The sequence below is a fragment of the Triplophysa dalaica genome, chromosome 17 (genome assembly GCF_015846415.1).
Source record: "Triplophysa dalaica isolate WHDGS20190420 chromosome 17, ASM1584641v1, whole genome shotgun sequence".
NCBI classification, from domain to species: domain Eukaryota; kingdom Metazoa; phylum Chordata; class Actinopteri; order Cypriniformes; family Nemacheilidae; genus Triplophysa; species Triplophysa dalaica.
This window is the reverse complement of record NC_079558.1, coordinates 4,979,090-4,994,233: the sequence shown is the minus strand read 5'-3', so window position 1 is coordinate 4,994,233 and position 15,144 is coordinate 4,979,090. Positions and strand designations below refer to the sequence as shown.

At 37.9% G+C, this 15,144-nt stretch overlaps 2 protein-coding genes across 6 annotated transcripts; one reads left to right on the top strand and one right to left on the bottom strand.

Moving 5' to 3' along the window:
• Positions 1-27: 27 nt before the first annotated feature.
• Positions 28-10,900, bottom strand: tdrd1 (tudor domain containing 1). 4 transcript variants are annotated; one of them, XM_056770485.1, is made up of 26 exons: positions 10,816-10,900; positions 10,055-10,222; positions 9,916-9,977; positions 9,510-9,567; positions 9,218-9,332; positions 9,074-9,137; positions 8,912-8,995; positions 8,660-8,839; positions 8,402-8,545; positions 8,119-8,287; positions 7,951-8,034; positions 7,687-7,863; positions 7,354-7,461; positions 6,956-7,126; positions 6,603-6,857; positions 6,393-6,527; positions 6,200-6,307; positions 4,880-5,050; positions 4,447-4,788; positions 3,140-3,277; positions 2,925-3,041; positions 1,465-1,632; positions 952-1,353; positions 679-753; positions 452-489; positions 28-365 (listed from the first exon to the last, which is right to left on the bottom strand). In XM_056770485.1, exons 2-26 carry the CDS (start codon positions 10,203-10,205, stop codon positions 306-308), a joined length of 3,576 nt encoding a protein of 1,191 aa, XP_056626463.1. In that variant the 5' UTR covers positions 10,206-10,222; positions 10,816-10,900; the 3' UTR covers positions 28-305. The 4 variants fall into 4 exon arrangements, with proteins under 4 accessions (XP_056626463.1, XP_056626464.1, XP_056626462.1 ...); XM_056770486.1 differs by having other exon boundaries at positions 7,687-7,848; XM_056770487.1 differs by having other exon boundaries at positions 29-365; positions 3,161-3,277.
• Positions 10,901-11,410: 510 nt separating this feature from the next.
• si:ch211-225b10.3 (endoplasmic reticulum-Golgi intermediate compartment protein 2) lies at positions 11,411-15,062 on the top strand. 2 transcript variants are annotated; one of them, XM_056771580.1, is made up of 14 exons: positions 11,411-11,507; positions 11,799-11,960; positions 12,047-12,155; positions 12,248-12,294; positions 12,652-12,719; positions 12,798-12,838; positions 12,936-13,037; positions 13,144-13,242; positions 13,405-13,460; positions 13,897-13,995; positions 14,229-14,326; positions 14,398-14,560; positions 14,721-14,800; positions 14,917-15,062. In XM_056771580.1, exons 2-14 carry the CDS (start codon positions 11,855-11,857, stop codon positions 14,965-14,967), a joined length of 1,119 nt encoding a protein of 372 aa, XP_056627558.1. In that variant the 5' UTR covers positions 11,411-11,507; positions 11,799-11,854; the 3' UTR covers positions 14,968-15,062. The 2 variants fall into 2 exon arrangements, with proteins under 2 accessions (XP_056627558.1, XP_056627557.1); XM_056771579.1 differs by having other exon boundaries at positions 11,422-11,507; positions 11,825-11,960.
• The last annotated feature ends 82 nt before the right edge of the window (positions 15,063-15,144 follow it).

The window sequence follows — 15,144 nt, the reverse complement described above, 5'->3', positions numbered from 1 at the left end:
AAACCAGGACATATGATAGTGTATAAAGAACGACAAAGATTTTGAAAGAACTCAAGTTTTTTTCTTAAATCAAAGCAGCATGATACTGTCAAAATCTACATGTGAAGACACTGAACAAAACTGACCCCAGTTCAACAAAAAACTGACTGCGTGGAACAAGAAATCTGAGCAGGTTGCATTACTGAAGGTTAATAGTTAACTGCTATATAAAACTTTATAAAACACAGTAGAAATAAAAAAGGTAGGACGAACAACCATTTGTTTAGACAGATTTTAAACTAGACATTCTTGATAACAAATCTTGACTATTTGGCTCCGCCAACATTTTTTATGAGTAGGAGTATCAATTCTTCAATCCGGTCAATCTATAGAGAGGAAAAAGAGAAATGATAAATCACATTGTCAAAAATGCACATTGGCCATGTTCAATTTGCGGAAAACAACTGCCAACCTTTCGCTTTAGATCAAGACAGCAGCACGTGGGGGGGGCTGAAAGAGAAAAAAGCACAAAATAATTTTCATAACTAGAAGTGCATTTGTGGTTTAGACTATAAAACACACAATTTGTGCAAGACACATCCACTTTTTGAAATAGAAAATGACTGCCTTCTACTGTCAGCATTCCCAAGTGGCTCAATCCCTTGAAAGACAACATCTCAAAACGTCAATAACACCTACCAGTGCTCGCATTTGAGCTTGTAACATTGTCTGGTTTAGTGCATTCCACTGTAGTCATCGCCTCGCTTGCGTTTTCTGAAATCAAACACAAATGATAGTTCAAACTATTCTAGATATGATGACAAGGCTTTCAAATAACACCCTTGGGTTACAGCTAAAAATACCAGGTGGTGCTGCACCTGTGTACCTGAATTTCATAAGCAAAGACCCAGATAAATTCTTGTACTGCAAAACCACTAGTAGTACAATTTGTTAAAAATGAAAATCCCTCACCCGGTTCCTTTTTCTTATGGTAGCTGGCACTTTGTATCAGACTTGTGCCATCTTCCAGGTCATGTTTCTTAACATCTGCAGTTTTATTCGTGGTGACGGTCTGTGTCTGGTCTTTTTTCTCGTCGGCGGGTGGCTTTGTGTCTTTTTTCTTGTCGGCGGACAGCTTTGGGTCTTTTTTCTCTTCGGCGGGCAACTTTGAGTTGGTCTTGTTCTGTCCTCTTTCCAGAGCTCTGAGGATAACAGCGTTAATGTCTCTGTCATCTTGGCCTGATTGCTGGGTCAGAGTTAGCAAATTGGACGTCCCATTAAAGCGCTGAACAGATGCCACAACTCCCCCGCTCAACTGCATCCCAAAAAGTTCCATAACATCAGTGGGCCACACAGAAGGAAAATGCTCGTTACCTGTTAAAAACAGGTAACAATAATAGCAGAAATCACTTTAGGAATAAACTCAGATGGTCCATGATTAATGACCCTCTGCATAATCTGACCAAATTCAGGTGGTACTCTTACCTTCGAGTGCACACCTGACGATCTGGAATGGATGCTGGAGAAGCTCTTTGGTGATGGGAAGGATGTTAGAGACGGGGACTGTCTCCATGTTCCCATAATCTGCATAGATTACATTCGCGTGCTTGGTTGTCACCTCTAACACAACAGCTCTGTACCAATTTTTGTCACCTGAAAGGAAAGAACAACATTACTTCCTAAAAGATTTTTAATTACACATTCATAAAAACAACACACTTACAAAAAAGTATTATCTACCCATTGCATACATACCTTTGTAGTTTAAAAGCCATGAGCCAAGCGTGTCATTATTTTACAACAGACATGAAATTACTGGCTTGCACAGGAATTCCAATGAATCTCCACAATGGTCTCTTGCCAGTGCTTCCTTATTTTCAAGAATTATCAGGGATGTTTCAATACAAATGCTTAAACTTTTGATCAGCTGATGAAAAGCCTGTTTGAGTTTAAATTAAGTTAAATTGCCTGCTCTCTGTTTTTTGTCTCTTATTCCAGTTTCTTGTTTTGGCATTTTGAAGCAGTACTCACAACCTGGTTACGATTCACAAGCGAGAAATGCGAATACTTGTAATGTTTCCCCAGGTCATAAGATTTTGTTCAGGTGTGTATGTACCTAAGATTTAGCGTTTAATTACACTTTGTTGCTATTTTCACCGGTGTTGTTCACGATATGTTGTTTCTATCGTCTATAATAAGATTAATTACATTGTACTTGAACTTGTCTCAAGTAAATAGAAAAAGTCACATCATTTAGTTTAATGAAATGTATAGTTGAATTGTTTGTTGCCTTTCTGTAATAAAGTGAAAATAAGATAAGTAATTGTGAATAATAATGTTTTGAAACTAAGGCAAATGCACGCCTGGTGCAGTGTGCGTGTAGTTAGCTCCGTGCTGACAGTGTATACTCAAATATTTCTCGATTTGTGACAAATTGTCTGCACTATACGCAATGCATAATAAAATTTAAAACTATGAGTTGCATTTAAAATCAAAGCGATTAGAAAGCAGTAGCACATTGAGGAGAAAGAGTAACAGCCGTGCACTCCATGTGAAATATAAGTGATATAGCAAATATGTCTGCATATATCCGCTTTTTAATGTAGATGTATACGATGACAAGTTTATAAATCAGGATTTTAGCAGCAGTTAAAGTGACTGCTGGCTGTATTAAACATTATTGGGTCAGGACAGGTTACTATTTTTTAATCGTGTCATGTCTAACAAAAGAACAGAAAATTTGTGAGAATGGCATTCAGTTGAAGTATAAAGTGACAGATCAGAGTGTAAAAGAGAAACAGCGTGACGACGTCATAAATATGCCAATTAGTGTGTGACGTCATCAGCGCCACAAGTCTCAAGATCCTGTGGGAAACACTGAATGCTTGTGTATTATCTTTACATGAAGCTTAGAAAATTAAATGTGGTCTGAAGGTCAAACTGACCTGAAAACTGTGCGCAGCAAGCGGCACCGGGTAAGGGATTGCATTCTGTGGGGGATGACTGTCTGCTGCAAAACTTTGCCACATCAGTCATAACAGCCTTCAGACCCTCAGCATTCACTAGAACAGAACAGACAGAAATCAAATCCATTATTTTTCTATACTAATGGCCATGTGTGAATTATAATAGTTTTGGAGATTTAAGTTCATAGTTTTACCCAAATCTACTAAATGCACACCTTTCCCAGGGTTCATTATGTAGAAGAGACTTGGGCTGATCACTGCTGCCACCCGAGGCTGAAAGATCTCATTGCAGGGCAGCTCCAAAGTCTTCCAGTTCAAATGGAAGTAGGCACCTAGGTGACAATAATCATCACAAGAATGACCAGAAGTAAACGACACAATTCACTAATCCAACCATTACAAATGTTGAGAGACAAAAACAAAGCCACACAAAATAGAGCAATATTATCTGACTGCAATACCGGAGGCCGCAATTCCAGGATCGCTAAATTGCATAAAATATTAACACATCAAGTACATGATTTAACCTTTCCAATCACGAGATCAACCACATTTCAAGTGCAGAGTGAAGACACAAGGGTGCCACGGGGTAGATTTAAGATTGTGTATATATTATAAAATTAAAAATTAACAGTTGAACACACAAAGAAATAGTTCACATGAACCACATTCATGCACCACTTCATTAAATTCACCAACTTCATTGAATACACTATATTGAATATACGTTGACTCCTAAGAGAGATAAAAGCGTAAAGAGAAAGAGAGAGGAGTGAATGAAATAATGAACTTTCAGTTGAACATGTTCAACTCTCTAATTTTTATTTCATATTTAAAAGATCTTGATCAAGTACTTTGCTTCAGACTTACTGTTGACTGGTCACTAATTTATTTATTAACCTTTTGTCATTCTATTGCCTGCGCTGAGCTCTGTCCTTGAAATCACTTCATTTATACAGTACATGACAAAATCTAGCATGCGGTATTTTAACAAACAATTAATTTGATGTCAAATGTAAAAATGAATATTATAAAAATTATGTCAAAATGAAGAGACGTGCAATTAAAACATAAGATTAATTTAAAGAATTAGTAATGAAAGTTTCACAAAGTGCTACAGTTTATTGTGCTGGCTAGGCCTTTGGATTAATAATCATCCCATAGTCACTATATCAACATAAGGTTGCCAGTCGTACTGGTTTCGTTAAACAAATATACTTACAACTCGTTTTACAGAATTAGAAACTGATATTGTCTCACTCAACTCACTTCGCCAAAATTTAAAACAATTATGAAAAATTTAATGTTAAACGAAAAAAATAAGAGTCACATTTGATACTCACACTCCTATTGTCATCCATACTTCAGAAAAACAAGCAGATACACTCGTCGCATCCATTGTTGCTAAAAACCTAGGGTCCTAGAAATGCTGTCCTGAAAGTGCAGCCTCCGAGTTTGCAGGCAGATGCTACTCAAATAGACAGCAAAAACAATTACATACTTGATGTTGTTGACTGTGCTAGGCCATTTTCAGCCCCCCTGTTTTTCACTTTAGATGTCTCTTCAGCAGGTTGTTTCTGATCAATAGGTTTAAGTGTGGGCAAAGCCTCAATCTGATTGGAGGGTGTTGCTGGCTTTGGTGGAGGTTGTTTCTGTCCATAAAGCTTGGCCAGCTGCTCAGAGATGAGCAGAGCAGCAATGCTTTGTCCTCCGCTCTCAAGTTCCACCCCGTATCCTTTCTCAGTGATGGACAGCACTTTCCCGCTCAACGGCTGACTGACACAAAGGGCTTGAAACCTCTGAAGTGACTCTTTTCTCCACTGCGTCTCCACCGGCTCAACTCCTGCCGTACACATGTGTAATGTTGACAATGTATTTAAAGCCTTTTTAGATTTGGTTATTAATGAATCGAAAACAACTTGAACAACACAAACCTGCAAGCCAGCAGCGTATAGCTTGGTAGGGGAGTTTGAGCAGGAACTGGGAGATGGCCTTCAGCTGAGATGACTCCACCTCACAGGAGTTGCCATAATCCACAAAATAAACTCTAGCTTTATCCACTTCACAGACTTCCAGAACCATAGCCCGATACCACTGGCCATCACCTGCAAACATGTCAGTGATGTACCTTAAAGCAACAACAAGCTGTTTTTCAAATTTAAAATAATCTCTCAAAAATGATTTTAGTGGTAGGACAACTCTTAACAGGGCGACCTTTTACTGCCGCTGCTACCTAAGCAGCCCTCTATCGGCAGAGTGATCGGATATGAGCCCGAACACGACTATCTGACAGACTTATAGGGTTGGGCGATATATATCGCGGTTAACGCTAATTATACACGTCTAAATCGATTCTGAAACCGATTCGAAATTTATGCACAGCTCTTCCGTGAACTACGGCTCTTTGATCAGTAGGAGGTACAGCTCGATCTAAAATTAAACCGCGATTTAGTCGTTTATAATATACATTTGAAAAGTCAATACTCGTTAAACGTCATGACTATAAATATGATATAATGACTATAATAATTTGAAAAGGTTTGAAGAACAGCAATAAAATATGACCACTGGCATTTCCTGCAATGAAGTGTTCTTCTTCTGTTTCCCATATTCAGAATTTCGGCGTAAGACCGCCCTCTGGCTTTCGGATGTGGCGGCATTTAACAGCAAGTCATCGAGAAACAGAGCATAAGAATCGCACGATATATCGCCAAACCCTACAGACTTACACTCGGTGACGCGTTATCCTTCCTGTTACTGGATTTGAAAGTCTTAAATGTAAAAAATGTTCTTACAGTCCTTTACTTTTGAGCGTATTTGTAATTTGGCTGTGTTCAGGTTGTTTATTGGTGCACTAAGGTTACTGGTTCACAATTTATAACTGTGAGGAAGACTAGAGAGAATGTAATGTTGCCTAGAATCTAGTTTGAGCTATTAGTATAGTATAGCCCAGTAGTATACCCCGTGGGTGCCAAAAGAGTGCTTTAGTACATGCAGTTTATGAAATAACATAATGTAACAGCGGTTTCTGCTTCGTCAACAAATTCTCGTATGCGCTGCCCACTTGGAAGCTTTTATAGCAACAGTATTTACGACATTGATAAGATACAACTGCGCTTCTAAACCACAAGGGGGAACCATATACCAAAACGGCTTGTTTCTAAAATCTCAATCACACTGTATATTTTAAAACTCCTCACAAACAGTGAACAATTGTTTTCAGTAAACTTGACGTTACAATTGAAAAGAGTTACCTGGGAAGAGAGCACAGCAGGGCTCTCCCACAGTCGGGCTGAAGGAAGCTCGCTGTGACTCACAATGCTTCATGAGCTCACGGGTTAGATCAGTCAGGACGTGTACCTCTGCCGAACAAGTGAACAATAAACAGTCTGATGAAAAACTTGATGAATCACAGTCGAGAAGAAATAACACAGACACCAATCTCACCTCCTGCGCTGTAGTTATAACAGTAGAACTCATCAAGACTTTTCAGTGTACTGACAACCATCTCCACCTTCTGGCCATCAACGGGAAGTTCGGCACAAGTCCACTCCAGCTTCTCCGCAGCTGGGCCAGTGAGGGCTAAAGCAATAATTTAACACATCGTGAGGTCATGTTCTCAATTTTCTGAAAACTGGAAAAAATCTTTAGACTTACAGTGCATTTGAGGCTGTTCCTGCACAGCAGGTTCTTTGTTCTCTGTTGTCTGCACACTTTCTACGACAGCGTAACCCATTGTAACCAACAGCTCTCTCGCGTTGGTCTGGGGGTCACTGGATTCATCGTTCATGGTCACCAGAGCCTTCCCGTCCTTCTTACCCATTATGACAACTCGAATAAAGCGATTGCAAACAAGGCGTTTCACCATTAGAATGGCTTCCTCCGACCAGGTTCCAGTGGGTGGCATTATATCTAAAAAAACAAGATTAAAAATATTGTTTTCTTTTACAAGAGGCCTTATGTATGATCTACATCAACGCTTATACACACTGTAAACATTTTGACTGCACCTGCTAAACAACAGGGAATTGCTTGAGTTGGCAAAGCCAGCAGCTCCATGGTGATGGGTCGCAGACATTGCAACTGAACCTCCTCAGAGTTACCAAAGTCTATGTAACCGAGGCAAACGCGGTCCTCGGATGAATATGCCAGAACTTTCGCTCTGTACCACTGGTTGTCCTCTGTAATGCACAAAATGATATTAACAGTTTATAACTTACTGTTAACAGCCCGTAACAACACAAAATAATTTCCAGTGTGGTAAAATGAATATTATGCAATGTCTTTTGAGCAAGTTTGAGCAATCTTATGTGTGCACAACAACTTCATCAGCATTCTCAGGGTTTAAACACATGAGATGAATTTATAAATGGATAAAGAAATAAGTTTATGAAGACAAATGTCTCACCAGAGAAAAGCGAGCAGCACACAGTTCCCGGTGCAGGTCTGAAGTTCTCACTAGCTGGAGTGTTTAAGCAATGCTCCCTCAAACTCATCTGCAGCTGCTGGATTATACCTGCATACAGAAGAACGGATCAGACAGAACCAGACCATGTTACATATTAAACAGCATAAAAATAGTGGAAAAACCACTAATACACTACGTGAATTGTTTCTTGTTATTTAAAAAAACCTTTTGATTTGAAAGCGTATGCTAAAATGTCTGAGTTTAGTTTAGTACAAACTTGTTTTTTTCATGACGACACTAAAAATAAATAAAATTGACATGTGTGAAGCTCACTGGCATTTTCGAGCTTCTGGCAGAGGATCTCTGAAGGAGACTGGATGTGTGTGACGATAGCCGTGAAAGTGTCACCCACTCCCTGAGTCAAAGGCTCAGGAGGCCTGGCTTCAGAGTTCTCGTTCTTCCCACCGGACAAACGCTTGAAGTTCTCGAAGGAGGCTGTCAGGAGAGAATCTAAGTAAGGGATGTGAACAGATAAAGGCGAATCAAAACATCATCAATCTTTCAACTATCAGGATTGTAAATGAAGCATCAACTCACTGATGTCTTGTTCACTCTGCGGTTTGTCAGGAACAACCTTTACGGCATAGCCTTGGTCTATTAGAAAAGTGCTCAGGTATTTCCCTGTAACACAGATCCAGATCATACAACTTATTGATACTTTGGAAAGGTTTGTGTGAACGAGAAATTACACGATGAATTCCCTACCGATTGTGCTTAGAGGAACGTCCACCGCAAACAGAGTTCCGTCGTTCATGACATCCACCACAGTCCAAGTGAGACTCTTTCCAGCAAACATCTGTCGAACAGCAATAGTGCATTCGCCTTTCCAGGTTCCTGTCAGAGGTGTCACCCCAGCCACACAACACTCCAAAGCCTGTTAATAAGAAAAAATAGCTGAAGCAAAAGCACAACCTGGTAACTTTTGCTGGCACCACAATTCATCGGAAAAGTAACCCACGTTACAGAATTAAAGCAGAAAGGAACTCACAAAGGGTGGTGCAGTGTCGATGCTGGCAGAGAGAGGTCTTATGTTGTCAATAGTAACATCCTCCTCGTTGCCGAAGTCAATGTAAAATACACTAGCAGTCCGACGGGACACATCAACAGCCTGAACCTCAGCCCGATACCAGTTCTACATCAGTGTAAAGAGGCGAAACTAATTACAAGAAAAACTTTTGCAAAAAAACAGTTTCGAATCATAGACTAGCACACATTGATAAACATCTGATATAAAAAAAGTTCTGACCCGATCAAGAGGAAATTTAACAGCACAGAGTTCCCCAACTTCAGGCTTGTATGGGGCGGAAAATGATGTGCTGTAGGCTTTCTGGAGCTCACTGGTGATGTTCTTTAAGGACTCCATCATCTCCACTGACTGGAGGTTGATAAAGAACTTTCCAGGGTTCCTCAGTTCAACCACTGTTCCCTGTGAAGAAAACTTTACATGTAATGTGTGCATAAAGGGAAGAAAATGCAATGTCGTACAAACACACAGTACCTGTATCTCAGTTTCTTTGGAAATAGTGTTCTTGCGCAAATCGCGCAGATAAACTCTTTTCGCCTGTACATCAATGCATTTGTCCTGTGATAGAAATGATGTGGGTTATCATTTGGAATAGCTAAACTATTAACCGAGCTTTGCTGTGACAACAAGACATACCTTGCCTTGAAGGACACCAAGCCCATTACCACATGACACAGCTGTGGATTCCTCTGCTTTCTCGCTGATTGAAAAGACATTTTTATTCGTTTTTTATATTTTTTTTATGAAATACTTAAGCATTAAATTAAGAAGAGGCGGTACCTGGCAACTTCTGGGTTACTAGGTTTGCAAACATGTCGATGAGCTTTCCAATCCTCTGTCTGACAAGCTACAGAACAGTAGCAGGTCTTTTTACAACGGGTGCACCTGAAGTTACCTAAGACATAAAGCAAGAAAAGGTGAATGACAAAAGTGATTTACCTGTAATTCTACACGCCTCTCAATATGTGTGTGTGTTTTTGTTATTTTATATTTCACAAAAAAAGAATCCCATGATCAAAATCCAGACACAAAGATAGACATCGAAGTCTAGCAAGGGGAGATATCAACCTACCCTGGTGACTGCAGTAGTTACACAACTTCACCAGTGGGCCCAGCATGGTCCCTGCCATCTGTGGAAAACACAGGGAATCTCCACACTATTATATACATGTTAACGTGTTTATGTAATCTTGACATGACTTCAATCGAAGATTACATGAATAGAGAAATTTATTTTCGAGAAACGTCTAAACTTTGGTTTAGAAAGCCATCTGACATTTACTTTAACTGTATATATTCAACTAATGTGACTTCCACTGAAGTCTGTACTATGCTTAAAGCATCAATAGAGACACATCAAACATATTAGTGTAACAAATTATAATTAAAAAAGGTGCTGGTTTAAGTCAATTAAAATTCCAAAATGTAAACTTGCATCTGAAAATTTTAAAGTTGAAAAAAAGCTATTGTATACACACATCAGAATTGCTTTTTGCAAGGACCACGTTGTTCTCTTTTCGCGCGGCGTCACCTTTAGGACCTGAAGTACAAAAACACCATCAAAAACAAATCTGGATCAATGACATGCATGTCTACATCAAATGCATAAACTCTTACCCTCGAGAATGTCTTTTGCTAGAAGCTGTTCTTGATAGACTTCATGAACTAGTGGTACTGGACTTCTGGGTGAAAATAAACCTGGTCCAGTTGCAGGTCTCCTCAGGGGGAGATTGGGTCTCATCAAGTTCGGAGCGAAGGCCGGATTCATCCTGCCCACCTATTTTACTGCAAAGTGTAACATACCATTAGGCTGTGCAGTACTGACAAGTTTTTGTGTGTTTAATGCTAAAAGTTGATAATCCTACCCCTGGAGATCTACGTTCCTGCAGAGCTCAAACTCTAATAGACCCTGCCTGTTATTTTCAAGTGCACCAGAAGACTCGGATTAACGTTACCTGGTTCAGGTGTATATTGGATAAACTGCAATTAAGAAAATCTCCCTTTAAACTAGGTGTTCTTATCGTAGCATGTACAAATATTATATCGATAAATGAGTAACGTTACAGACGTTGTCATACAATACTCCACTTTCCTTGCAACTTAAGACAAAACGCAATTTGAGTAAACTGAAACTTTTGTTCATGAACTCGATAAAAAGTCGAATGTAATGCACTAAATCTAGACCAGTAAAACCAGCGATTACACGTGACATTCTCAGTTGATAGAAAAACTCGCCACGTGGCTGGACATGCTAGGTTTGATGGATATAGCTAATTTACTTTATATAGTAACCATACATAAACTTAGCAACATTCTATAATTTTAACTTAATAAATGTATTGTGAATTTGAGTAATTCATAATGGTAAATTACTTTACCAAATATATTGAAGATTTTGTGAACACCGTTGCACACATACAGACGTCCTCGCGCTGCAAGCAAACGCTCAATGTGCGCAACTGCGCATGCTCAATTGAGAGTCGAGAGACCCATGGGACAGGTAACCACGTGACTCTAGTTCTTCTGTATTGTTTTTATTTTTATATTCAAAGTTGATAGACAGTATGTTTGACCATTTGGAACATAGAAGAGTTTTTAAAAAAATCCCAAAAGTGTTGTGTGAATTGTGTAATTATTAAAGGCTGTATTTTTTACACAACTCATGGATGCTAAAATACGCATACACATTTAATGTGCTGGAACACAGAACAGTGAGAACTGAATACAAATATTGTATCACATTAAAAGTATATACATATTAATTGATTAATTTATATTAATAATCTATTATGTAACTATATTTAATTCTGTATTCATTTTGATTTCATTAAATGACAAACCTTGGTTGATTTACACAGCAAGATAACATTTGTACTCAGAATGCCTTAACCCAGCATTCAGCCAATCCGCTTTGGTTTTTGGAGATTGGCGGAAACGTGGGCAGGTTTTTGTTTAGCTGGAAAAACCAGCTGTGCCACAACGAGGCAGTGGTTGCAAAACAGCACATTTAAACGGCAGCAAATGGATGTTCCCATCATGTTCAGTCCTTCCTTTTAAAGTTTTTAAAGAGGTAAGATCAAATAGATTCAATGCACACTGACATTGGTCTTGTGTCTTTTTAAACATTAGTGTAATTTGTGCAGTATTTCACAGTATTACATGGCTGTAAATGTCAAATTGGTTAACAGGAAGCAGTTTCTTGTGTTTGGCAGTTAAGATTTTATCTGGGCATCAAGTAATGATCATGTCAAAAAGTCATGAAGCGTTTTTAATCAAAATTCTGTTCAAATTAAATGTATAAAGTCATGCCAGCTGCACATGTAAAAAGTGTAAATCTAACCTGACACTTTGAATGTTTTAGCTTACTGTAAGTGATCTCTAACACAGCTTGAGGTGAATCCAGTTACATCTTAAACAATGAAGCGTCTAAATAGAAAAGGAGCTGTCAACTTTGTAAAAGAGCTAGATGCTTTTCCTAAAGTCCCAGAGAGCTATGTTGTAACATCAGCTTTTGGAGGCACAGGTGAACGTTTATGTTTTCTGTTTATACATTGCAGTATATGTTTACTAGTTGCTATTGCATCAAACCTTTTTGGTTCTTCTGTACAGTGTCCCTGATTGTTTTCATCCTCATGGCACTTCTGACCATCTCTGAGTTTCTTGTGTACCGAGACACATGGATGAAATATGAGTATGAAGTTGACACAGATTTTACAAGGTGAACATTGCACTTTCATATCTATAAATATATTATAGATTAAAAAATTAACCATGACATCGTTTTGTCGTTTGTTTGATTGAATATTACAGTAAAATGAAAATAAAAATTGACATCACAGTTGCTATGAAATGCGAAAGTAAGTGAATTTATTATTTCAATGCGATTATAATATCATTTTAATGCTGGCTTTTCAATACACTCTTAAAAATAAAGGTGCTTCACTGTGCCATAGAATAACCTTTTTTGTGTAAATGGTAAAGAACCTTTAACATCCGAAGAACCTTTCTGTTTCACAAAAGGTTCAGATTATAAAAAGGTGAGGAAGACATGGTTCTTTTAAGAACCTTTGTGGAACAAAAAAATGTTTTTATGGCGTTGCTGTGAAGAACCTTTTGAGCACCATTATTTTTAAGAGTGTGCGTTTTATGCCAAGTCTGATTTAAAGGTGAATTATTTGGATTAAATGTGAGTTTTTCGTTTTCCTATTGTCAAGGGATAGGCGCAGATGTGTTAGATATTGCTGAAGATGTGGTTGCAGCAAAGGAGCTGACATATGAACCAGTAAGTAGCTTCTAACAAATTGTGTTTCTGAACAGTTTTCCAGAAAATAGAAACATTTCTAAATGTTTTACTTTTTAGGTCAACTTTGAACCCTCTGAACAACAGAAACTGTGGCATCAGTAAGTGAGATGCTACTGTTTTTAAAAAGTAACATTTTGTGGCATAATGAAATATTTATCATGATAATGTATATACAATCTCTGTCTCTTAAACAAGGGTATTACAGCAGATTCAAGGCAGACTGAGGGAGGAGCATTCACTTCAAGATGTACTCTTTAAGTCTGCACTGAAAGGATACTTATCTGTCCCGCTTCCATGGTGGGTGTGTTAAAACAACCAATCATAGTAATTAGCCTATTAATCTAAACTTATTTTTTTTATTATTAATATTGAATTAATATTCTGATTGATTCTGCATTTGTAGGAATGATTCTGCATCTTTATCCAACAACAATTCCTGCAGAATACACGGAGAAATCTATGTCAATAAAGTTGCAGGAAACTTCCATATCACGCTAGGAAAGTAAGTGAATATATACAGTATACTTAACATTATATACTACATGGTTATATTCATATTCAGATATGAATTGCAATGTATCTGGTAAGAAAACATTCTTAAAGTCTTTGTTTTGCACCTTTTTCATTTAAAGTATGCTTTTTCCCAAAATTGTCTTCCATTTAGACCTATCACTTATCTCATGGGTCATGCACATTTTGCACCTATAATCAAAGAAGAAGGTGAGTTTTTCTCACAGAATTGCTAATGATATGAAGAGCTACGTCACTACATTTCTTTGGAATAATTGCATGGAATTGTAATTAAAACAGACCCTTGTGTTTACAACACCAAACATTTTGCAAGTGTAATTTTCCAAATATCCACTAGATAACCCTCACTTTAATTTATGCATTTAAATGGCGCTCTCATTCAAAGTTAAACATTTTATTTGCCCTCTCTGTCAGCGTTGCCAGCGTTATACTCATTTGAGCTACAGCAAATTCATGTATCGATATAAAAATATATACAACAAAACTATTTATGTTTTTCCCCCCACATCATTTTAAGGCTATATATAAATAAACAAAACCTTAAGGTTTAAAGTGAACTTTTTTTACTTTTAAGAATGGCAAACATGCACCTCTAATTCTCTCCCATTGCTTACTTCCCCAACAGTTCATAACTTCTCACATCGAATAGATTGTCTGTCTTTTGGAAACGAAGTTCCTGGACACATCAATCCCCTTGATGGCACAGAGAAAATAACATTAGAGCGTAGGTTAAAGTTTAACTCTTCATTAAAATGTCCAAACAATTTGTCCAACGCAAATTGTTGTGTGTCCACAGCAACACAACACACAAAGCTTTCACTGTGATAAGATCGCTCCGAGTATGCATGCAAATAAATGGAAATGCATTCAAATGGAAATGTACATAAACAGAGAATCATTCACAGCTTTGAATAACCCTGGATTTGATGAACATTTGTGTTCTTATTTTGTTTTCAGACAATCAGAATTTTCAGTATTTTATCACAGTTGTGCCCACCAAGCTTCACACATCTGATGTATCAGTGAACATGCATCAGTTTTCTGTCACAGAAAGGGTATGTTATCTGTGTGCATTGGTACATCTATTTGTGTGTGCTGCTGATAGTGGTTTTGCTCTTTCATGCAGGACCGGGTTATAAACCATGAAGCAGGCAGCCATGGTGCGTCTGGCATTTTTATTAAGTATAAACTGAGTCCGCTGATGGTGAAGGTGAGTGAGGAGCATATGCCTCTCTCTGTGTTTCTTGTGAGGCTGTGTGGCATCATTGGAGGAATCTTCTCTACCTCAGGTAACTGACATATTATACAAGGTAAAAAAAATGAAACGTGGTATTTAACAGGGTCTTCTCATAATACATTTGATCAAAATCATTATCAGTGACATTTGCTTTTCATCCCATATGCTATACCAACTGACATAGTTGTATTATATTGAACTTTTCCACACAGACCTGCTCCACAGATTAATTGGGTATTTTGTTGACATTATCTGCTGTCGCTTTAAACTTGGACCAAATTATTCCAGGGAGGTGAGTCTATTAGGAGCCACAGTGATATAGGCTACTCTTAAAACATAAAGCATGCCACACAATAACAGTATATTTTATAATGATATATTCTGACTAATATGATTTTCTTTTTCAAGGTCCTCCCTGATTCGCAAGGCACACTGGAGACATCAGTCGTGGAAGCATAAACCAAAACAGACAATTTGTCATGCCTCTATTGTTAACAGTCTTGTGGGTGATTACCAAATTGTGCGTTTAAGAAGGAGAGAAAATAAAAAATATATCAAAATGATGCCTAATTAATGTGAAACAAAGCTATGAACAGATTTAGTATTAATTTAAAATAAGTTATTTTGTGATTATAT